The 25,417-nt window shown below is 34.2% G+C and overlaps 3 protein-coding genes across 4 annotated transcripts; 1 reads left to right on the top strand and 2 right to left on the bottom strand.

Annotated features, from left to right (window-relative positions):
- Nucleotides 1-3,290: 3,290 nt before the first annotated feature.
- On the bottom strand, nt 3,291-7,982 carry LOC121767800 (ASC1-like protein). 2 transcript variants are annotated; one of them, XM_042164129.1, is made up of 8 exons: nt 7,665-7,779; nt 6,738-6,868; nt 6,057-6,286; nt 5,633-5,788; nt 5,095-5,280; nt 4,473-4,657; nt 3,806-3,881; nt 3,291-3,655 (listed from the first exon to the last, which is right to left on the bottom strand). In XM_042164129.1, exons 3-7 carry the CDS (start codon nt 6,275-6,277, stop codon nt 3,850-3,852), a joined length of 780 nt encoding a protein of 259 aa, XP_042020063.1. In that variant the 5' UTR covers nt 6,278-6,286; nt 6,738-6,868; nt 7,665-7,779; the 3' UTR covers nt 3,291-3,655; nt 3,806-3,849. The 2 variants fall into 2 exon arrangements, with proteins under 2 accessions (XP_042020063.1, XP_042020062.1); XM_042164128.1 differs by lacking the exon at nt 6,738-6,868 and having other exon boundaries at nt 7,665-7,982.
- A 7,398-nt stretch (nt 7,983-15,380) lies between these two features.
- Nucleotides 15,381-17,343, top strand: LOC121767246 (protein SOB FIVE-LIKE 4-like). The gene is made up of 3 exons (XM_042163473.1): nt 15,381-15,981; nt 16,678-16,791; nt 16,925-17,343. Exons 2-3 carry the CDS (start codon nt 16,731-16,733, stop codon nt 17,302-17,304), a joined length of 441 nt encoding a protein of 146 aa, XP_042019407.1. The 5' UTR covers nt 15,381-15,981; nt 16,678-16,730; the 3' UTR covers nt 17,305-17,343.
- Nucleotides 17,344-18,022: 679 nt separating this feature from the next.
- Nucleotides 18,023-19,013, bottom strand: LOC121767245 (RING-H2 finger protein ATL78-like). The gene has a single exon (XM_042163472.1). It carries the CDS (start codon nt 18,843-18,845, stop codon nt 18,216-18,218), a length of 630 nt encoding a protein of 209 aa, XP_042019406.1. The 5' UTR covers nt 18,846-19,013; the 3' UTR covers nt 18,023-18,215.
- Between the last annotated feature and the right edge of the window lie 6,404 nt (nt 19,014-25,417).

A 25,417-nucleotide genomic window follows, 5' to 3' on the forward strand; every position in this document is an offset into this window, starting at 1 on the left:
TTCTTTTTCGAATTGAAGATTTGAGATTGATATTAAATTATTAATCATATCCTGTACTTATCAACATTTATATCTTTTATATCCCTAATAAAATATTATTTTTTTCAAAATTGATCTCAGTTTTACTTTTTTAATTGAGGGATGGGAAATTAGATTTAAGATTGTATTGGATAAAATATTTATGCAAATATAATTTAATTTTATAGAAATAAAATTTCAAATCATCCTAATTGATAACAAAATTTCCTTCAAACTAATAAATCGTGGTGTGTCATGTGAGTTGTGATTTTAAAAAAAAATTGAATAGGCGTTCGCACATAGAGTACGTTAATTTTAATAAGTTTGCACATATTAATACGTTAATTTATTAAGTACATTTTAATTTAATTTATTAGGTGTTAAATTTTAATAACTCATGTAGGCGAGAGTTCCCCATTAAAAATGTTTATAATGAGTTATGAAATTCAAATTAATTACTTCGTTAACTCAAGCAATTAATGTTGAAGGAATTTATTACGGGCTTGAACTCATTCTGCAATTTGCAGTCTTAAATTCCACAATTGATAATTAGCTAAATTTTGTACTTGCAAATGAATAATTGGCGAATAAAAGCATAAAAATGGCAGAATCTCTATCTTTTCCTTTTAACATTATGTATGGGTATGGCTGCACATCTATCTCTCTCTTAAATTTTACTATCATTGAAAATTGGTGACAAAAATGGAATGGGCATCTTTTATCACAAAGTCAAGGCCTCTTTATGTATTAAAAGAGTAAAACAATTTGTATAAATATTTTTGAAAAATGGTGGAACCCTTCCACGATTAGGAGTAAGTAAAATATCCGAAATCCAAAAATTCAATCCAAACCAAAACAAAATTGAAAATTCAATTTGGATTTTTCTGATTTTTGCCCAATCAGATGGGGTTTAGGAAAATTTGTTAAAACGATGATATAAATGGTAAGTGTTTGATTTTGTGACAATGATGCAGCTCATGTAATGCTGCAAATTCAATGTGCAAAATTTAGCAACTCAAAAACTTAAATCATTTGGGCAAAACGATGGAGTACCAGATAATGAATGAGGCAAATCCCAGCTCCAGCTAGATTCATATAGCCTAACTTACCTATGTAACCTAATAACTCATTACAACTTGAATTGGACCATATGAATTATGCGCAATAAAATCATGCGAAATTATTTTCATGATTTTGTCATTTTATTTGAATGAGAAAGCACATTCAACTAAGAATCATGATGATTGAGAGGGACATAATCAAATCTAAGAAAAATGTGAAAGTTTATTAATAAATTAGGAACTAGTTGTAATGGAAGTGATGACAACCGGGTCGTAGGTAAAGCCTTGACTTTTTCAAAATAAAATGTGATACTCGTACTATGTAAATTTAATATTCAACAAAAACTATGTCAAAGCATAATTATTGTGCGACTTGTTGGGATTATGTGATTATGTCAAATTAAATTGTTTTCTTACTTCACTCATATATTAATTCTCTCTTTTTCAATGTAATTGAGTCGTTTTTTTTTTCTGATTGTTTTAAGGTAGTTGAATTATTTTCTTTTTTTACACAAAACTTTATTTTATCCCATACTTTACTGTCTCTTTCTCATTCATACTTTATTTTCTCTCTACTCTAAACTATAAATATTATTTTTATTAAAATCTCCTACCCGAAAAAATGTCTCAACTTCATTGGGATGAATGAAGTACTCCATCAAAGTTACTATCAAAGTTTCATTATTTTTCGATAATGAAACACAAGTTAATTAGTAAGACGTTTCTTATTTATCCAATAAGTTAAAAGTTCTTATTACAATAGAATGAAAAATCACTATTAATCATTTTCTCAAAAGAAAAAATGAAGGAGCTTTCCTTTTTTTTGGCTAAGATTCCCCTTATTTAAAATTTTAAAGGGAAGTTTGTTTTTTCGTTTAGCTCTTTGCTTCATTATATTGAGTAATTATTGCTATTACATTTCTAACTTAATTTAAAGGGATGGAATATCATACGAATTATTGGTCAAACTCACGTCAAATAATGTGAAAAGGAATATATTCGAATTGGTACTGATATTTGGATAATTGAACTTTGAATTGGAAGAGTAAAAGTATGTTGGAGTAATAGTTTTGGAAGTGTGTGAGGCATGCATTTGGCCTCTATCAGTTTATGCTTGATATACTAGATTCATGAACTCTCTCTGGAGTTCCATGCATTTGAAATCAAATATGTGTATACAAATTGTGGTATTAATTATCCTTTCGTTTACACAAAGGTTTTCAGTATGTTTTTCTAGAAAAAAAGGTTGCCAATATGTATTTTTAAATGTCACAAATCACAATATTTCCAAACACCATATCTCCACCTGTCTCAAAAAAAAGAGGGCATGTATTTCCTCATTAGGCTCTGGTGTGCTACATGATATTTCAGTTATCCATAGAATTGATAGTATATTTGACATTTTTATTAGAGACTTCTACCATAAGCCTTGCAGCATCGATTATAAACAAAACAGTCATCAATATCGAAGTCCTGTTTTTCATCGCATTTAATGGGTAGGTAGATATTACTCCCTCCGTGACTCCGTCCCTTAATAATTGTCACTTTGGTTCCGATACGGGTTTTAAGAAATGTAAAGAAAAGCGGATTGAAAAATTAGCGGAATATGAATCTCACTTTTATATATTAATTTTATAATAAAATGTGAGTGGAATGAGTTAATGGAATGTGAAGCCTACTTACCATTTATACCAAAAAGTGAAAGTGGACAATTAATATGAGACGGACGAAAATGGCAAAAGTGAACAATCAATAGGGGACAGAGGGAGTATTAAAAAATCTTTATGGTTTTTTTAGTATGAATACGCTCAAGATTATTGCATAAAGTAATTAAGATCGAGTCGTTAATGCTTCATTGCGACACTGAATATGCATATTTCAATATTCCATCAACGAGTCAGATATGGGTGGCGATGACAAGTACATAAAATATCATTTCCCACCTTATAATGATGAAATAACAGGAACAATATGATTGGAAGTTTGTCAATAATTTGTAATCTGGTGAACAATTTAAGTAGTTAAGTCTGGGAAAATAAATAGCACTACTAATAAAAGATAATTAGAGGACATTTTTTTAAAATTTCAATTTGATTCAGACCCATCTCAAAAGAAAATGGGGAAATAAAATAACACACACACACAAACAAACTTATGTAGTAGTGATTTAACAAGCGTGTCCTTCATCAGAATATCATCAAGCAACTCATGTAACTGAACTTAATTTCAATAAAAACTGGGGTAAAAAAGATTGTACAAAGTGTTGTGTGCTGCAAAATTTGCAGTGCTAGTTTCAAGATTTACTGACTAAAATATCCAAATCCTGATTCAATCCATCATTGCACATAGTATTTAATAGGAGAACGTTTTTTCCCTCTTTTTTTCAGAGGCAATGGCACTGTTCTAATATATCGCAGATCGCATAGATTTAAAATAAAGAATCGGGCTTACCACTTCGACAAGGGCTGTTTTTCAAGTAATCTTCAGTTGATGCAAGTTTTTTTTTTATTGAGAGTAAATCTTCTGATCATTACAAAGTCAAGGAATGTTTCGATGAACGTAAGCTGCTCTTGGATCTGCAAGAAATGAAAATCTCAAATTAGGGAATTAGAACAACCATATGATTTTCAAGAAAACATAATGGGAATAGATATAGCATATGCTATCATATGGATAGAAAAGGATGTATCTTGCTCTCTAGCCACAATAATAGTCTTGCAGCTTACCATGTACAATCATGTGACTAACGCACTGACTATATTTTACTTCGTCAATCTTCATGAGAATCTTCATCTTCAGAATCTGCACAGGAAACAGCAGATATGGTTATGACAAAAGCTACAACTTTCTTCACTCTCTCTTACTACTGCAATCATTACAGGTCTCGTTATTTAGAATGGAGTGGAAACAGACTCAGGTTTCAGACGAAAGGAAACAGAGACAGTGTTCCACAGCATAAGCTTCATTTCCAGAAAAAAAAAAAACAGAGGGGGAATGCAAAGAGCCTGATGGGCTTCTCCCAGATTGATTGATGACTTTCTGATTAATTTACACAAGGACCATTGTTACATTTTGATGAAAATCCAAAACATATAATACTTGAGCAATCAGCAGTTGGATTAGTGTATATGCATAGCAGATTCAGATTAGGATTGATTTTCATAATATCATATTTTGTGGCTCTTATTCCCAGCAGAAAGAGGATGCAAAATTGAAGTTACAGGTTGTATCAGCATGCAATGTGGGTTATCATCCCAGGAAAAAAATATGCAATCTAGGTTCTTAAATATTTCACCACCATGGATGCTGGCACTTGAATATGTTATCAGCTGCAACTTTCAGGCTCTATGCATGAAACTGAGTGTTGCTTTTCAGTTTTCAATTTTCACTTACCAGACCTAACATCTTCACTGACACGACCCCTTTCTTGGATTTGCTTGACAAGCATCCGGTACATCAACACCCACCAGTAGATATGAAGAACAAGCAAAGAAAAAAGAAGGGAATTGAAAAGGTAGTAATAGATTGGTCCCTCGAATTTGTGTTTATCCTTGTCCAGCGTCTGGACAACCTCATAGCTGCACGGTAAGATTAAGATAAAAATTTAAAAAGGTGTAAAGGTAACAAATTGCTTATCATATTCTAAAACTTTTCTCAGCCAGTGACAACAAAACCTTATCAGTAGATGTTGATGAACAAAAGGTGAAAAGGCAAGAAAACTGCCAATTTGCTATTCTACACCAAAAGTCTAGTAATGGCATCAAAAGTCTAGTAGCAGGAACAGTGTGATCACATGCATTTTGCAGTAAGGCATATCACCAATGTATTCCTTGGTATTGCTAAAAGAACTCTGCTAATTCATAAGTTCCCTTTTGCACACTTAATGGGAAGAGAATGGCCACACTTAAGCTGAGAAGAAACTTACTTAAATAGCAACAGCATTTGTCAAGGAAAGCTCGATAACCAAAACGAATCTTAGAAATAAAAGACAATAACAAAGAGCACCGAAACTAACCTTGTGCTCCAGAGTATCCAGAATGGATAGTATATCAAACGAAGTATCACCCAGGATATCACGAAAAGAACAAACGAGAAGCTAGCCAGTGCTTCTGCACCACTATACTTGGACATCTTCCCTACTTCAAGAAATACATCACTGGCATCATGAAGAGCTAAAATAACCGAACCTGCTCGTGCAAATCTGCAACAACCAGAAATAAGAACAATGAAGTCCGTAGAGAGTGGTGTGTGTGTGTGTTGGCCTAGTGGTAGAGTGGTTAATGCCCAAGGTCTAACGTCACAGGTTCAAGTCCACCTTGACGCGGCCTTCAAAAAATTCTGTTTATTTATCCATAGAATAAATGAAGTTTGTATAGAACTAGAATGACAGTTGAATCTGTTGCCTAAACATGTCCATGTTGAACTAAAACAAGGAAAAATCCCGAAAAAAGCTGATATCCTTTACATTGAAATACGTGCACACACATCGAAAGAAGAAGAAACTAGATTATCCATTTAAAATATAGCAACATCTGAACACTCTAGAAGCATACCTGAATACGTAAGACAGCGCGATCAGAATAAAAGTTGCAACGTGATGGCTCATAGAGACCCCAAAGTCAGAGCGCCTCGTTTCCCAAAATATCAGAGCGAATATGGAGTATGTATAGAATCCACCAACATACATATACAGGCCCTTCAGTTTCAGCCTGGATAGGAAGACCATTCCATCAACCACATGATCTCATAAATGACAACAAATACTTTCAGTTGAAAATCAAGCAGCTTTATCAAAGGTACTTACAAACATATATTAAGAACTTAAGAAGCCACTATCATGACACCTAATAGATACTATGCAGAAAATACAGATCTGAACAGGTAAAGCAGCCTCCTATAGGTCATGACTTCATGGTAATTGGCAAAGTAAAAAATCGAAGAACAGAAAAGAAGAAGAGATAGAGAAAGGAACCTTACTTATATGTTTGGTCAGGCCATACTTGTTCTCCAGGTCCCACCCAAAAATATCTTGTCTCTTTAAACCAAGGCTCATTGTATGTAACAGCAAGTGCCAAAACCTCAGCAGAAAGATAATAAATACATTTCCATGCTGACTCCTTGAACTTTGCAATCTTTTTTTTCTGCTCATTTGACTCATTTTCTACTAATTCCTTTCCCTTTCCATATATTAAACGCATTCCAAGTTTCTGCAAGATAGAAATCCAGCTTAAAATTGAGTAAACATACTATAAAAATTGAGATTGACCTCCAATGCTGAACTCATACAGTGCCCAAGGATCAAATTATTCAAATCATATGATCAGAAAAAGCAATGTAATGGGCAGTTCATGAAAAGAGAGGTAGCCTCTTTCTCAACAGTGAATGACTAAGAAATCACAGCCATAATTAATTATATGTAAATCAAATAAGAGGACTATGTATATTAGGTAATTTTTTTACGTTGTTATTTTCGATGAGAAACAGTGAAAGATCAATGAGACACATGCACGACTAAATCTCAAGATTTGAGGCAACATGAAAGTGCATACTGAGATAAAGAAACTTTAGCCTTTTCCACGTACATGAAAATATTCTGCTACAAAGAATACTCTATCCATGGAATATATTCAAAAAAAAAAAAGTTCGGAGGACACCAACCCAAACAACTCAATAGAACGTGTTTGCAAAACTCCAGAGTTTTCCTTGCGCACAAACATCTAAATATTGGCCATCTGGTAGTATGCCATGCCAGAGTTTTCCTTGCGCACAAACATCTAAATATTGGCCATCTGGTAGTATGCCATGTTTGTCATTTTTGAAACTCAAATGGTATAGTGATTCAATACTTAAGCAAATTCACTCCAGGATAGTAAAAAGTGTTTCAGAAGAAATCTGTAATGTTAAGGATCAAAAAGCAAATAGAATCGGACATGTATACCAATTTAACTTAAAGTAAAGCAGATTTTACTAAATTGTGGGATATGCTGATCCAGGATGCGGTGCTTGCTAACCAAAAGAGGTCCAAATTGGATAAACAGATCGGTGGCTGCAGAGTACGAAATTATAATCTAACTGGAGAGTGGAGACTCTTATTTACTCATGGAAATTTTGATAACAGCATATCTAATCCAACACCAATAACTAATGTAGCAAATAAGACTTCACTTCCGATCAACAATTTCAGCAAATAAAAGACTTCAAACTGATGTATCTCAATGCACCACAGTTTTACTCCCCCAATATTCCGTTTTACTAACATTTTGTGCTAATAAAAAACAGTCTTAATTCATAGAAACTCCACAAATCACAAAATCTCTACATCGACGCGCACTCAATAATCAGTAACCGAACCTGCGGCTCGAGCACAAATACAGTCATATATCGATTAGCATAGGCCATAAGCCGCTAGCCAACATTTTACAAAAGTTGAAAACTCACACCAGCTTTCAACAGATAAAAACGGTCAAACTAGTAAAATCCATCGCACAAACACCAATCAGGTCACTTAAAAAATACCAGAAAACACATCGCGCACTTTCAGAGCCGAACGAATTTGAGACATAGGAAACAAGCTAATAAGCTTACCTGAAAAACCAATCTGTCAAGCAAAAACCGGATAGTAGGGAAAAGCAGAGCGAAAAATGGAAGAACAAAGAAATCTCCATACTGCGGGTAGGATTCTTGCTCCAAATCAATGGATCTCAACGATTGAATTAAAGACATGCTCAGATAATTTGAGAATGAATTTAAATTATTTTGGTTTTCAAACGAAATGTAATCAAATTTACGTGTTTCGAATCATAGAGAATCGGTAAACCCGATTTCTTCGTTTTATTTGTTGATTGGATTAGCCTTCAGTCTTTTTATTTAAGTTTTTTTCTTTTCCCCCTTTTTTATTCTTTAAGGCTGGCTGAAAAAGGATTGGATCTGTGATGTTGGCATATTAGTTTTTTTTTAAATGGGTTGCGAAAAGATTAGATTAACCATCGGTTTTGTATTTAATTACAGCAGTGCCACCTGGTTCTGTGATTTAGGGATTTACAAATATCATTGACTTGGAAAAATCTAAGGGCAAAGAGTAAACCAAAAATAATTTAGGTTTCGGATACTTTGACTAGCAAGTTGTATATGGTGTCCATCATTGGTTGGTGACTTATTTTTACATAAAATTGAAAACCGAATATTTAGCTCATCTCATTCATTTTAATCAAATTTCTCTAGTCAAAGTTTTAGACTAATAAACAATTCTAGTAATAGATTTAAATAATAACTCTAATAGTTTTGTTAAAAAAAATTCAATCGATATAATCTAATCTTTGTTATGATGCATTCTCAACCGGCACACTTATCATCCTGTTTGTAAGCTCGTCGTCTTGAAAACATTCAACTTTTCGATGAATTGATTCCCATATGTGATGTACGAGCTTCGTACACTGCATACGAAACTATGCGGATCTTTAAGGTCTATGTGAATATCAACGATTCAATCGTCGTCAACCAACAAAAAATAAAGGCTTTTGGAATTACAAGCTGTTGAGAGGTATAACGAGGTACGTCCTAAAGTCATCCCACAACATCTCATATGCGTTGAAATCGATCCTATTTTAATAATGTAGAAAAATCTAAAAATTTTATGTCATCTATAACAAGTTGGAGTCATAATGGGGAAGCATCGCAACTCTTACGTATATTCTAAAAGAGGTTATGTCCATCTATCATGAGAAAAACAAAAAACATTTCAAATACTATGATAAGTCTTAGGAAAAAGTTTGTCACTATGAAAATAGGCGTGTGATAGACAATCGTCTGGACCAAAGAGAAGAAGCACAACTATGATTGCCAATCCTCCAATGACTGCGAGTAGAAGTTGTTCAGTTGGACAAAAGACGGCTAAGTGCAAGGCGATGTCTACTGACAGTGTGATGTCAAACAATCTCAAGGGTATTCATAGAAAACTTGACATACAAATGAGTCATCATTGTGAAAATTGTAGGAGTATTATAAAGTCTTACAACAAAGACATGTCTAAAATGAATTGGAGAAATTTCAAAAACACCTCTAGTTTCTGAAAGGTCTCGAGTAGAAATATGACTGGTGCAAGTTATAAGAAATTATTTGACTTTGTGAATGAAGGTAGATGTAAAAAGTTAGTGGAGGTGAAATGTGACTTTACTTTTATATTAAGTAGAATGAGTTAGTGGAATTTAGAATTAATTTATTAAAAATGATCAAAGTGAAATGAGACATGTATTGAGGACCTTTCAAATAAGAAAATACGAGACATTTAATAGGACAGTAAATCTTACTACAATATTATTTATTAGGATTTTTATCCACAATTTAATGTTTTTGTAATTTAATACTCCTATTTATACGTGTCACATCTTTACAACCTTATTTTTATCAATATATTTAGCTATTTGCTTATGGATACATGAACTTTCAACATTTTCTGATTTTTTGTCAAATTTTAGAACTTGAATCTAAATACATGATTTTTGAGTTTTTTTGCATTTTCTCCCAATAAACAATTCCGGTGAAATCAAAGGTGAGGGGAAGTACATACCATCTTAGTGGCGAAGGTGATGTTATTAGTCTACAAATACAAACTTTCGACATTTTATGGTTTTCTCCCTAAACTTTTATTTTTTTTTTCTAAACTTTTATTTTTTTTCTAATTCAAATACATTAGCTAAGATATTATCTAATTTTTTCCTCAAATAAACAATTTCAATCAAAATTGAAATTAATCTATGAATTTCTATAGTTTTGCCCTTTTAAAATTAGAGTGAACTACAAAAATGATCACTGGAATATGGGTTTATCTCGCCCATAGTCTCTGGACTTTAAAAATATTGTCAGACAACCCTAGACTAAAGGTTTATTTCAAATTTGGTCCATTTGCCCTTTTTTGATAAAAAAAAATACCCTTTTGAGGGTTTGGACATTTTGGACATTTCAATATTTTTAACTTTTGAGTATGGAAGCAGTGTCAGCTCATTATTTTATTTTGTGCAGGTTGTGTCATAGATTTATCACTTTATAATTCTCTCTCTTGCCTCTCTTTTAAACACATTCTCTCTTCTATCTCTCTTCCCTTCTTCTTCTTCTTCTTCTTCTTCTTCTTCCTATGCTTCCCTCCGCAAAATGTCGATGCAAACAAGGAATAAAATGGAATGTTGTAGCAGGTGAGAGAGTGGGGTGAGAGGGAAAATGAAGGGTTGATGTGAGGTGAGAGGGAAAATGAAGGGTTGAAATGGTGGGAAGATGGAAGGGGTTCTCAAAATTCACTCAAATTTTCCTCTCTCTACGTGTCAACACGACATTACCTCCCTTTCGAATATATATATATATATATATATATATATATATATATATAGGGTTTTAATCTGTGCAAAAACTAGATTTAAATACAAAAACGCAGAACAATATCATGCGTAGGACATGTTTAGGTCATTGTTAGTTTATGTTTAGGTCATACTAACAAAGCATGACCTAAAATGATCTTAACATGACATTAAGCTCAAATCTTATAATATGACCTAAAACTGCTTAATTATGACCTTCCGTGTTTTTGGTTAATTATTGACCATTAGATCATCTAATCCTAGGGCCAAGATTTGGGTTGCATTTCTGAATTTAAACACATACTTGTTTTGATCATCTCCCTATATATATATATGGTCCTGTTAGGTTGTGATTTTTTAGCTTAATTGAGAATTGAGATGCATTTTCAGCCACTCATCCACAACATTTTCGAAATGTCAACTGCAAGTAGATTATGTCAATTCAGGGGTATTATCGTCAATAGTCTGCACATCAAATGTCAACAACTTATTGTTGACATTATATGTGTATAGTTGACATGAATTGTATATGTAGTTGACATTATATGTATGTAGTTGACATGGATTGTACACATAGTTGACATTATATGTGTGTAGTTGACATGAATTGTATATGTAGTTGACATTATATGTGTGTAATTGACATGAATTATATATGTAGTTGACAAAAAAAATTAAAAAATAAAAAAAATTAATTTTTTTAAAGTACTTATTGAATAATATGTACCATTCTGCCCTTTCATAATTAATTAATCTAAAAATATTTTCCATGTGACAAATTCTGGACCACTCATTTAATAAAAATGAGTGGCTGATAATGCATATCAATTCTCAATTATGCTAAAAAATCTCAATTGATCACAACCATATATATATATATATATATATATGTGAGTAACATTTGCAAATGAATACCCATCGAATATTGAATACCCATTTCCGCCATCGTTAATTTCATATTCAAATTTAAAAATCAATTTTTTATTCAAATCACAACATTCGAATCTTGAAACTTTAAAAAATTCATACTTAGAACACATAATCTAATTACATTGCTTCGAACACATCAAATTTTTCCTCAAGTTCACGCACTATTTCTTCGCCAAATTTTTTTCCCAAACTCACGCATTGCAATCTACTTGTGAAAACCTACTTCTTCAAACTCACCATAATGGCTACAAATGAAACTAACAACGAAAACCAAACAAATAACACCAAAATAAAATCTATCACTTTACTTCCACATTCACAACGATTTTGAGATACTTCATAATCAACTTCTTCCTCTCCTCCAACCCCACCTTCACGCCGACTATGCCCAACCAAGTCAAGATCCACACACTTCGGATAACAACACCGAAAATGCCTCCAACCTTTCCCTTTCTCTCGCAAACGAAGTACAACATTCCATTTGATTCCTTTCTTGCGTCGACAACGATTTTGAGAATCGCTCTTTGCTGGCACATACATTTTTCGTACTCAAATCGGAGCCACCTACAACCATTCCCTCCTCCATCAGCCAAGTTTTTAACGGACAACGAAGACATGAAGACAAAAAATTAAACTCAGCGTTGCAGATGGAAGCAAGAAGAAGAAGAAGAAGAAGGGAAGAGAGATTTTGCGGAAGGAAACAGAGGAAGAAGAAGGGATGAGAGATAGGTGAGAGAAGTGTGTTTACTGCATATTTAAAAGAGAGGCAAGAGAGATAAATATAAAGTGGCATCTACCTATGACACAACCTGGACAAATCAAATAATGAGCTGCCACACTCGAAAGTAAAATGATTGAAATTACCAAAATACCCTAACCCCCCAAAATGGAATTTTCATATAAAAAAGGGCAAAATGACCGAATTTGAAATAAACCCTTAGTCCGGGGTTGTCTGACGATATTTTTAAAGTCTAGAGACTATAAGCGAGATAAATTCATAGTTCACGGACCATTTTTATAGTTCATTCTTAAAATTATTTTGTTTAATTTTTTTGACGGTAAATCTTCTTAAATTATAACAGACTATATCTAATGTCTAAAAAGAATAACAATTTTTTTGAGATAATTGTGAATTGACATATTTACAATTTTTGTCTTTTAAGTTGCATTTGATTAGGATGATGATTGTTTTATTTCTGTATATTAATTATTAATCTCAAAATTTGTGTGATTTAACATGATTATGTAAGATTTATGCATAATTTTTTTTATCCTATAATATATTTATTTAAATTATGTACTTTAACTTTTTTGACAAATTATTATTTAAAAAAAATCATCCTCTTTAAATTTTACTACTCCGTCCGTTCCAACTAAGTCGAGTCTTACTCCTCCATCCGCGAAATGTCATCCACATTTGAATCGGTACAGATTTTAAGAAATATGAAGAAAAGTTAGTGGAATGTGGGTTCCATATCTATATTAATAGAATGAGAGTGTAATGAGTTATTGAAAAGTAAGCTCCATTTACCAAAAATGGAAAAAAACAAAGTGGACAACATTTCGCAGATAGATCGAAATGACAAAAGTGGACAACATTTCACGGACAAAGGGAGTATTCCTTTTTGTATTTTCCCAACTAAATTGAGTCATTTCATTTTTTTGATAAAAAAACAAAATATCCAATCATTCATACTTTATTTCATCATTTACTTTACTCTTTCTATCTCTTCTACTTTATCCATCTCTTCTACCTTTTAACACAATTTCTTAATCTCCGTGATCAAAAGTTTTAACTCAACTTAATTAGGACGGAATGAGTATAAATTAATACGCGTGTCAAATTTTAAAAACAAGATGTTCGACATGAAATGATTTAAAAAAATCTATAGCTAGAGAAAAATAAGAAATACTCAAATTTTGAAGAAATTTATAAAATCTCAAATTTCGAAGAAATTTTAGAAAACCTTAATAGTTTGTTTATTTACACAAACAAATTACCTGCGTTTGTTTAAACAACGTCGTTTTAATACTTACTGTTTTTTTGCCACGGTGGCACTTCTGACGGACACGTCAATTTCAACGCTGAAAAGTAATTTTTGAAGAAAAACTCAAAAAACTCAATGTTCATGTATTTGAATTTAAAAAAATAAAAAAAGTTATATATTTACATACAAATAACTCTTTAAGTTATACTAATAATAGTATAAAATTACCAAAATATCTTACAATTTATAAAAAAAATACTCCACTTTTACTATATATTATAAGCGGGTCTCAAATTTCACTCAAATTTTATTATAAAATTAATATAAAAAATGAGACTTATATAAAGCACTGACCCTTTTAACCTATCTTTATTTATTATTTTTTGAAACTCTTGCAATCAAAATGGACAGTTTTAAAATTTTAGTGAATTGCAGTGAAACTGAAACGCCGTGACTAGACTATGCCGCCAAAATAATTATAGTGGCTTTCAAATTATTCTTGGAGTAGCTAAATTAATCAACCAACTGAGTATAGCACTCATTAATTTCGTGGGCTTTCATATCCATATAAGACTAAAATATTATGTAGAGTGATTTTAATTTAGGAAAATTAATGATGTGCTAGTATTTTATGGGCCGCTGAATCGTACCTACAATATTAATGTCCTACTAATTTATGGGCCGCCGAATTGTAGCCCCAAGGAAAATTAATAATGACAAACAGTAATCATTACTCTATTAGTATATATGGAGATTCGAATAATCCGATGAGACATTGAATGTACATGGGATCACATGGGAGCAATTATTGATTTTTTTTATTAAGTTGAGTGATAGTAATTTCAATTTCCCCACCCTAATTCGAGTTATAACTAATTTTGTAGCTGACAATAATTTTGGAATCAAATACTCGTGGTTTGGATTCAACGATTTTTTTTAATTTAATTTTTTATCAATTAAGTTACATCATATTTAATCTAATTAGCTTTTTTGATACTGAGTATAGGAGAGTGTTATATTGTTAACTCAATATTTATTGCTAACTATAATCAAATAATAGCTATTAGATATTTAAATTAAGGGCCTATATCATTAGCCCTGAAATGTTAATACGATCAACAAAAACGTCAATAAGGATATTAATGTCAATTTACAACAAATTAGTTGTAACTAACTTTTGAAAAATATCCTATAACTTTAAAATGCGTATAACTTTCTCGATTTAAATTATTTTTTCGCACAACGTATATCAAATTAAACATAATTTTATAAGGATTCTAACGAGATCTCACTTGCATATGTTCTGATGTCAAAATTTGATTTTTTTTTTTGAAAATTTTCAATTTTTTCATAAAACAACAAATGTCAACATGATATATAAAATATATTAATATAATACATGTAGAATGTCAATATAAACAATGTGTTGACATTCTCAAAGCATTGTGTTGATATTTTTGAAACACTATATTGACATTTTCATCTAAAACTCTAATTTGGTAGTTTTTTTTATCTTTTTTTATTTAATTAATAAAAATGAAAATTATACGTGGCAAATTGTAGACCACAAGTTTTCTAAAATGGTTTTAAATTAGTTGTAGTTAGCAATTAAATGATGAGTTAGCAATTGATCACTCCCCTGTAGTATAAGCATGTCATATTAAGATTCAAATATAAATTATTAAGGAGTTACATTATATTTAATCTTATTATTAAGACATGCAAAAATATTCCATGGAAACAAACGAATTGCTATGAGCTTAAGAGAAATTTTGAAGTAAAAAAAAACTCAATCGATTGAGAATCATTAGCATCTTTCATCCAGTTTTTGCATACCAAATTGTAGATTTTAACTAAATTACTATGTTTTAATAAGAATACTTTACTAAAATACATAAAGTGAAACAAAAAATTAATAAAATAAATTAGAAAATTACACTTTATTCATAATAATTACTGTTCTGTACTTATTTCAGATATAATTAATTAGACATGCGAAATTGTCCGTCTGGACCAATACACCAACACATGCAATAAAACTCAAAAACAACAAACACGATATTTCATTTGACGTGTGTTTGGAAACTGTTATTAAGTGAAAACAAATTAAGCCAAATAAGTTTTTTGTAAATCGACAAAAAAAAGATTTGAGTAATTTGACGTGTGTTTGGAAACTGTTATAAGCATCGATTGAGGACTGCGAAAGGCAGAGATTTATGGTGCTTCCACGTGATGATGTTGATGAAATAACACGCAGATGGATACCGCAGCAAAACATCTCCATCCCCAAATAAGCCCTAGTCGGCTTAATTACGCGACAGCTACACACAGATGCATGCCAATGAGGTGTTTGACACAAGTCCTCACTCAATTGGGTGTGATCTCGGATCAAATTTTCAAAGAGGCCAAGTGAAGACATAATTTTGGGGGATATTGTGTTTTGCAAGAGGCCCGGAATGATTCAGAGACATGGAGCCCAGAAGACCCTAGTTGAAGCAGACCTATTCAACAGGCAAGAGGAATTCAAAGGGGCCTCACTTGTCTGAAATCCAAGCAGAGAATAAGCCAATGGAAGAATCAATTTGGTAGGAGAGGGAATCATGGCAGAATAGCAAGGATGCAATATGCCCAATTGAGGTAACATTATGCCTATTAGTATATTTTATTTTTTCTTGTAATATTGATCAATATTTGTGTCCCCAATTATACCTTCTATATCTCGAATGTTAGTTGTGAAAATTGTGATATTGGAAGCATATTTTATAACAAAAACAAAATAAAAATTGAATCTTGGGTGTTTTTGGAGGACAGCGACAGCAGCAAAATAAAAGGGTTGTTATTTGTGTTGAGAAAATGACCGTGTATACTGTATATCCAATTTAACCCCGTAGAACAAGCCAAAAACACAGTTGGATTGACTGTGTAATTCACATGAAAGGCTGCTCTTGCTTGATGGCAAGACAGAAATTAAAGGTCTGTTGATAAATAAAAATGGTTCTAAACTAAAAAAGGGGCTCATTGAGCTATATGATATCATTGGGTTTATACATTCTTTGCCATATGTGCAAGTGGGCCTTATCTGTATCCTCATTTCAAAAGCAGCTTTATATTTATGAAGCAGACAGGGGAGTAAGTAAAGAATAGGGAGTTTCCCGGGCATGAGGTGTTATGAGTGTGCAAACAAAGTATCTTCCAATTTAAAAGAGGTCTAAACCTCTGTCCCTGTCTGTGTTTGTGTGCTTTGGGAGAGAGGAGACCTATGTTTTTATAAGTGAGGTTAGTTCACCTGTAAAGTTGCTCCTGGTAATAAAGGCCAGAGAATTTATTGTGCAGAGACAGCTAAGCAGTACCTCTCCCCTCTCCAATGATGAAGGTGGTTTTGTTGCATGAAAGGGTCAATAGATAAAGGGGGCCATAGTCATTTACCTCCCAATCAACAAGATTCTGGTTTGCCCAATACCATCACTCACCACTCTAATTCAAGATTTTGCTACCTGTTTTCTTCAGTTTCTGAATCCCTTCCATAGATATATTTGCCTTGTTGTTCTTGGACCGGCTGAAATGGATCCTTCTAAAATAGGCAGCGAGGAATGCAGCAGCAGCGAGTCGGGGTGGACGACATACATAGCCTCCCCGGACCTCCTCGAGCACGAGTACGCTGACCGGAACAATGAAGATGACGATGACGACGACAACGATGTCAACATAGCCCGAAAAGGGTTCAAGAAAGTGGAGCAAGAAGAAGCAGCAGCGGATAGTGATGACTCGATGGCCTCTGATGCTTCCTCTGGTCCTAGTGATCAATATGGATATATCGGCAGAAGCCATGGGGGTTTGAGCCATGTAGGGAGCAACAATCAAAGAAAGGCGGCTGCAAAGAAACAGGAAGAGAAGAAGAAACAGATAAAGGGAGAAAAGGACAAATCTGGTAACAGTGCAGGAAGGTTGAAGAAATTTTAACTATATGCTTTTTCAACAGCCCACTTGTGTTAAGTGAAGGTATGCATACTGATACAGTTTTGTAGTTCTTGATTCCATGTTTGATACAATATCATGTATAAAAAATGGGTAAGTTGAAGAGCTTTCCACTTAGCTTTTCTTATTTTATTTATTTTTTTGGTTTATGATATGGTCTCTCTTGTAAAGTTACTGAGAATGCAAAGGCTTTGTCATGACTTTGAGGCTTTTCTGTTGAACCTATTTCATTCTTCATTACAGAAACCTTATTTTTCCTGTCAGGGATAACTGATATAATATGTTGTTGTGTTTTGGTCTGTTTTGTCAATCATGCCATTTCCAGATTAAAAATGGTGTCAAAATGAAATAAAATAGAGATTTACCTTCTCATGGAATGTTGACTTGGTTAATGAATCCAAGACAGATATGCAAGACAGGGTGTTTTGTCCTTACATGGTCTGAAATGGTAGTGAGTGCACTTCAAATATATACTCTCAAGATATTTAAACAAATGAATGACTCCTCATTTACAATATCTATTGTTAAGATGCACACATTCAAGGGAGCTCAAATGGCTGTCAAGGCCTGTTGAAGGGAGCCAAAACAGAATAAGTTTTGATCATCTCACACATTCCAAATCCTAGTCATTGCAACTTGAATTCAGTACCCAATCAAACTGCAGCAGCCACCAATAGTATGAAAAGACAATCACTAGCAATAATTTAGAAAAAAACAGTAACTGTGCACCAAAGTTGAAAAAACCATATATATACACTTTGGACTACACTGATTTTTGTCCCCATCAAAAACCTAGTGCACAATGCTGCTACTTTCCACCTAATACCACTAGCCACCACCATTTCCCCCAAATTATAGAAGGTTAATTACATATCACTAACTGATTGCATTCCTATCTAAGTTCCATGATTCCTAATCAAAACTTCTGGATTCAGAGGCTCAATCCTGACAGCAACTTCTTGATTCACAACAGGTGTGGAAGCAGACTGGCTGCAGCCCACAATCTTCTGGCAAGTTTGAATGAGGCAGTGCCTGCAGGTGGGGCAGGAGGAGTGCGAGCCAAGCCATCTGTCAATGCAGCGGACGTGGAAGCCGTGGTTGCACTTAGGCAGCACCCTCACCCGCTCCCCGGGTGCAAACTCAGAGAGGCAGATGGCGCACTCGATGTCCAAGCCAGGCAGCTTCAGCTCAGCTGCATAGCTAATGATGGGAAATGTCTTGAGGGCCTTCTTTTTAATCCCGGTATTGGCAAGCCGGGCAGCGGGGGCTGGAGCCCCCTCTGCGTCGGCTGAGACGAGGGTGGAGCACCTGAGAGCGCAGCGGATGATGGAGTTGAGGCCGAGGGAGCAGATCAAGGCGCAGAGGAGGACGGAGAGCACCATCACCACGTTTGCATCGAAGTTGCTGGTGTCTCTTAGAGGATGCGGCGGTGTTGAGGATGGGGGGGCTGAGGGGGGGCTGAGGAAGAGAGGGTTGAGGAGAAGCCTTCTTGAATGTGTGATGAGAGAAGTTGATGCAGCAGCCATTTTTTGCTTTGGTTTGGTTTGATTTAAGATTTTTTTTGGTTTGGAGGTGGATGCATGTTTTTATACCGGGGAAAAAGTTCACCTTGGTGGGATGCAACTTTTCTGGATTTTGATAATGTTTCTAATTTAAATAATTTACATCAACTGTCCTTCTCATGGTTTTCTCCATTATATTCCATCTCAAACTATGTGTTTTGTGTATAAAATACTAATATACTTATGTATACTAATTAAGACTACAAAACAAGTGCTAGATTTTCTATTAGTAGGGAATGCTTCTGCTGCTAATGTTTTATTCCCTATTTTTGTAAAGAAAATGTGCCCAAGATCATTGAATTTGTATTGTACATTAATACACTATCAGATAGATTTCCTAATTAAGTTGTACTCCTCTATTGTAAGCCCAATACAGTATATGATTAAATTCAATATACAATTATTTTCATTGAAATATGATTAGTCATGATCTATATGCTTAAATTTTAATCATTTGATAGAAATTTTAAATACCATCAATTACGAAAATTTTCTTCTAATTATTGAACATAATTCGACCACTGATTACTTTAATGGGCTATTTGCAAAAATAAAGAAAAAACCCATATTTTATAATGGGCTGTACAATCAAGTCTGGTCCGATCCACTCTTTGGTCGCCACATGGAATAAACATTATCTTGATAAGAACCATATCAGGTGGGGTCAATGTAATATCAAGAAAGGTCTAAGAAATGCTTTTAATTTTTTATGAAAGTGAAAAGATTTAATATTTCTTCGTAAAAGTTTAGTTTTATAATTTAAAATGCCAGAGTGGAGATTGCCCTCTCTGTCCAAATTTTATTTTTGAATTTGCATTTTGGGCTTAATAATATCTTTAACCTTACAATGTTACTACTTCCGAATTTTCACATATGGATTTGAATCTTTGATCATGTCATGGCTTAGGTTAACTAATGTAGTCACTTCTTAATTTCGTTAAAATTCGATTCCTCTAATCATTCCTTAGGAAAATTTCCTTGGTGGGGGTCCACATATGTTGGCACCGGACGTCTCTGGGGTACTTCTGCTTAATTAATCAAAATTGGACTTAATTAAATTTGAGTACAATCGCTAAAACATTAAATACTAAACTCTAACTATTTAATAATCAAATAGTATTAATTAGAATTTGCCGACGCATACATCCAAAATTTAGTGTTAGTTTATTGATAAAAATGGCCACAATATCAATTATGATATAGAAAGTGGAATTAAAAAATTGTATTTTCTTGGTTTAAAAAAAGATTCCCTCGTACCGCCTTAATTACTTACCATAGGTCAACCTAATATTAAACTTAATTTACAAAACTCGACCTTATCTCTTGGAGATTCCACTATGGAGTGGAGCTGCAAAATTAATGCCTTCATTCTTCAGTGCTACAATAATCAAAGCAATCCCATTATCGTAAATACTATGGATATGTTTGTTTCAAGAAAACAAGCCTCTTTTTCATAAATTCAAAAATTAATCTAAATAAATAAAATGAAATAGAAAATTAATCACATAAATATAATTTCATAATTTAATTTCCATACCAATAACTCTAGAATTTGAAATGATTCACTATATCAGAATCATCACCTTTATTCAAAACCTATGTATTTAGGCCATATGCAATGTCGTCTCTTATCCGTCTCTTATCCATCTCTTAAATTACTATTCATGGGTCCCACTGTACTTTTTTACTTCATCTCTTAACTAAGGGACAGAACCTGCAACCCTCCATCTCTTATCCGTCCCTTAACCGTCTCTTAAATTACTATTCATTCAATTTTATTTTTTATTTTTAGTTCCAACAAATTTAATTAATAAAAACACACTTCATTAGATAAAATAAAATTACAACATAAAATTCGTAAAATCCTAAAAAAATAAAAAAATACATAATTTAATAATTTCCTCCACCAAATTTTGCCAAAATGTGCTCCATTAGATCATCTTGAAGTTGGGCGTGGGCGGTAGAGTCACGTGTTCTTGCCCGAATAGACAACCGTTCTTGTATAGACGGATGCACTCCACTGCGAGGCGGACTACTTATGGTAGAGCTTCCGGGGGCTTCAGGGTCGAACCAATTTCCCGCCTCAGGTCCTTCGTCTTGGACAATCATGTTGTGCAAGATTAGGCATGTATACATGATGCCGACCATACTCTCCATGAAACCACGTACGAGCCGGGGCTTTGATTATGTTGAAGCGCGCTTGGAGAACCCCGAACGCCCTCTCCACATCCTTGCGAGCAGCCTCCTGCTTCTGCGCAAAAAGAGCCTGCTTTGCGTTCACAGGCTTGTTGCACGTCTTCACGAAGGTTGGCCACTTCGGGTAGATGCTGTCGGCAAGATAGTGTCCCATTTTATACCGCCGGTTGTTAGCGATGAAGTTGATGGCCGGCGCTTTACCATCCAAAACTTCGGCGAAGAGGTCGGATTGGTGGAGCACGTTTATGTCGTTGTTCGATCCGAGGACCCCGAACTACGCATGCTGATCCATAGCCGGTAGTCGGCAACGACCTCGAGTATAATGGTGGGGTGGGTGCCTTTGTGGCCGCTAGTGTACGACCCCCTACACGCCACAGGACAATTCTTCCATTGCCAGTGCATGCAATCGACGCTGCCAAGCATCGCGGGGAATCCGTGCACTTCTTCGTCAAGGTGGAGCAGAAACTGATAATCTGTCGTGCTTGGCCTCCGGAGAAATTCGTCGGTGAAGGCTGCCTGAACGCCTTTGCAGAATTGGATCAAGCACATTATCCCAGTGCTTTCTCCAATGTGGAGGTATTCGTCGAACACATCCGCTGTTTGTCCAGTCGCAAGTTGACGGATTGCTGCAGTACATTTCTGCAGCGTCGAGTGGCTGGGACGGCCGACGACGTCGAACCTTTCTTGGAAGAACTCTTCCCGGACTGCCAATGTATTTGTGATGTGGAGAAATAACGGTTTTCGCATGCGGAAACGTCGACGAAAGTATGTATCTCCCCACACCGGGTTATCGCAGAAGTAGTCGCGGACTAACCTTGCGGCGACTTCCTCCCGGTTACGATGGATGTAAGTCCGGGAGCGTCTTTGGGGCGGCGCGACTTCCTCCGCCTCCCGGCGTCGATCTTCTTCAAGTGATTCTTCTATTATTCGACGCATTTGCTCATATGGATCCATTAGATCGATTAACTTTGGGGGAAGAATAAAAGAATTGATTTGAGATGAAAATTGGAGTTGAAAGAGAGATGATTTGAGAAGAATAGATGTGTGTTTGTGTGTGAAATGAGGATGAAATAGGAGTATTTATAGAGTAAAAAAATAAAAAAATAGGAAAACGGTCGAAAAACGGTAATATTACCGTTTTTCAAATTTTATTTTTTTATTAAATTCGATTTTTTTTTAAAAAATGATTTATTGCGTCAGTGTGACGCCGGAGCGCGCGTGACGAGACGTCTCGCGGGCCGTCTCGGAGAGACGGGTGTCTCGGCGGGCTGGGGACGCGACGGGACGCTGCAACGCGTCCCGCGCGCGTCTCGTCATGGAGGAACGGGCTTCAAGCCACCCGCGTAACGCGTTGCGGGTGACCTTAGTTCGTACACTAATGGAAAGTGCTAAAACCAAACATCCCCTTAAATATGGGAAATCTCACAAACATAAAACATTATCGACTCTGTTTCCATTCACCAAAGCACGACTATGTTACATAGAAAAAGTGTAATTAAAGAAATGAAAAAGGACGTAGTTAGGTATTGAAATTAAAATATCCCAAAGTGGCGAAAGGTAAAGAGAGATTTAGGAATCAATGTATATTGTCTACTTTCCAACCCCAAAAGTGGACTAGAAGAGTGTACAGTTATAATCACCTATCTCCAACGGTAATAAATCAATCATATGTTAACGAGTTATAACAATAGAACGACAAGTAGTATTTGATCTTGCACATATGTCATTTATTCAGAGTACATGCTCAATTAATGGCAGCCGACAGGTGATATTTCCCTTTGTCATACTAACTTAGATGCTATTTGGGATGTCAATCCAATCCAAAACTCGTGGGTCGACCCGAATAGCCCGATAAAATTAGTGAGTTAGGGCTATAATTTTATAGCCCGAATACAAAACGGGCTAAACGGGTTAGCCCGAATGGGTTGGCAGGTTAAACATGTTGGCCCGAACGGGTTGTGGGTCGGCTCGGCGGGTTGCAACTTTTAATTAAAAAAATATTAAGTTTTAAAGGTTTTTTGTATTCTTTAATTTCATGTGGCACAATCATTAGTTTTCTTCAATCTTCATTCTACACTTTTCCACTCGATCCCACACTATCAATTTTCAAGTTCCATCTCGACTAATTAATCCATCGTCCCATCATTTGCCACTACTGCCTTACCACCACCAATGTCAATCAAGACAAAATTAAGAACTAATCCATCAAAATCTCAATATATTTATCATTTTATTTATGATTCATGTAAGATATGATTTTCAATTTTCATAAAGAATTAACACGAACACAAGCTTTAATTCAAATTGATTGATTTAATTTTAAATTATCTTTGTTTATATTGTAGTTAATTGAGATGAAAGACTTCTCTCCAAAAATTATTGAAGAAAACTATAAAAATTTGAAGATTTTATATGGTTCTAAAGCAAAGAAGAAAAAATATTTAAAGAGGAAAATTTTGATACAAGAGATTACTTCCTCCGTCCGCCATTAGGAGTCATATTTATGGGCGGTACGAGTTTTAAGAAGTGTTAAGAAAATTGGGTGGAAAAAAGTTAGTGGAATAGAGGTCCCACTTGTATATATTAGTTTTAAATTAAATGTGAATTAAATGAGTTAATGGAAGGTGAGACTCTATTACCATTTATGGTAAAAGTGAACCGAGACTCCTATTCGCGGACGGACTAAAATGGAAAAACGAGACTCCTATTCTCTAATAGAGGAAGTTTAGGCCCGAATAGCCCGAAACCCGACGGGTTAGGGTTGAAAATTTATGACTTGAAAAATTTACAACCCGAATAGCCCGCACCCAAATGGCCTGACAACCCGAGTGGGTTGGCCCGAACCCGAACGGATTAGCCCGATTGACATCCCTGGATGCAATATTGTTGATGGCTGTCAATTATGCTAATCTAAACTTTAAAATACTTCTTGGCTCTCTCTGAACATCACATCCTACTAAATTCGAAACAACTTGCAATCTCAAATCCACGTAGATATGACTGCTATCACGCTTTTTATGTTTACAGATAGTTCCTTTCTGTTATTGGCCCTTTTACAACTATACATTAATTTATCAGACTTGCAAGTGTAAAAATGGTCCCAAAATCATAGTATATCGAATCAATATCCTAATTAATCCCTGTTGAGGTTACAATTGTTAATTGTTGTGGTGTGTAATTAAAGAAACGTCGACTAATAATCTTTAGATCCTCTTAGATTCTCAGCAGTCTATCTTTAATTCCCTGCATCAGCCGCCTTATAAGTTAAATGGAAAAAAGAATATATTAATTTCTATCATCTCATCCTCATCAATATATACTTTTAAAATATAACGCTAAATCTCAAATAAATTGCAACGGCTGAACAAGCTTTAATGCAAAATGTAAATAAGTAATCAGAGAAACTCAATTTCTTGAAAACAAAAATATTACTAGTATTAATAATCAAAGTCTTGATGCCCTTCCTTGATTCGCCCATGCACAGTGGTTGAATAGTAGTAGTATTAGAAAATAAAATAGATGCAAAATATTAAATAAAATAATGGGTCGATCCTGTGTGAAAGTTGAATATATATCATCAATACTAACGTAATATGCGATTAATATCTTAATTAGGCGACAAGATTAAGATTTGATTTGTTCTTATCACTGCATGTAATTATATTATATACTATGTGGAGTTTGGTTTCGTAGACAAAATAGTACCAAGATATAATCTATCTAGGATTAAGTTGTGAAATTATTTAGTTGAAGGAGATTAGGTATGACTAATTATGATTATCCATCTAAGATTGAGTTGTGAGATAATCTCATGAACCAAACACAATACATATTTAATCCCGAGATATTATCTTGCGAATCGAACAATCCCGTATTATAATACAAATTAACATGGGTAATATATGAGATCCTATCCTTTTCTGGGCTGGACTACACTAACTACAGAAAAAAAAATATTAATTCTAATGGGATTACCGACTTAACGATCTCCTCAGACAATATAAGTAATTAACTAATCTTAGTGTTTCGGCGTTGACGATTAATAAGATATAGACTCACGTGTTCTTCGCAATTAAAAACAGTTTTATGCATGAGGTGAAAATATTAGTGTCAGTAACTTAGATCTCCTGACCCACTTGCTTTCAATAACTTATTGGCCAAAACAGTAGTAATTTTGAGAAACAATTTGGCTTATAGTAATTTATAAGTGTTTAAGGCTACTATAGTTACAATTTTTAAAAATATCTTGCACATTTGATTTCTGCTGTTCAATAAATATATATGAAAAAGTACATGTATATATATAAAAACTTTAGCACAACACACACATATGCAATCAA

This window comes from Salvia splendens, chromosome 15 (genome assembly GCF_004379255.2).
Source record: "Salvia splendens isolate huo1 chromosome 15, SspV2, whole genome shotgun sequence".
Lineage (NCBI taxonomy): Eukaryota > Viridiplantae > Streptophyta > Magnoliopsida > Lamiales > Lamiaceae > Salvia > Salvia splendens.

Bases quoted from the DNA above. Each gene is read 5' to 3' on its own strand.
- LOC121767800 (XM_042164128.1), bottom strand. From the start codon at position 7,802: ATGTCTTTAATTCAATCGTTGAGATCCATTGATTTGGAGCAAGAATCC. The intron at 4,658-5,094 runs GTTAGTTTCGGT...CTTACCGTGCAG, and splicing joins TGGATACTCTGGAGCACAAG to CTATGAGGTTGTCCAGACGC. The intron at 3,882-4,472 runs GTAAGTGAAAAT...TTTCCTGTGCAG, and splicing joins CAGTGAAGATGTTAGGTCTG to ATTCTGAAGATGAAGATTCT.
- LOC121767246 (XM_042163473.1), top strand. From the start codon at position 16,731: ATGAAAGGGTCAATAGATAAAGGGGGCCATAGTCATTTACCTCCCAAT. The intron at 16,792-16,924 runs GTTTGCCCAATA...CTTCTAAAATAG, and splicing joins TCCCAATCAACAAGATTCTG to GCAGCGAGGAATGCAGCAGC.
- LOC121767245 (XM_042163472.1), bottom strand. From the start codon at position 18,845: ATGGCTGCTGCATCAACTTCTCTCATCACACATTCAAGAAGGCTTCTC.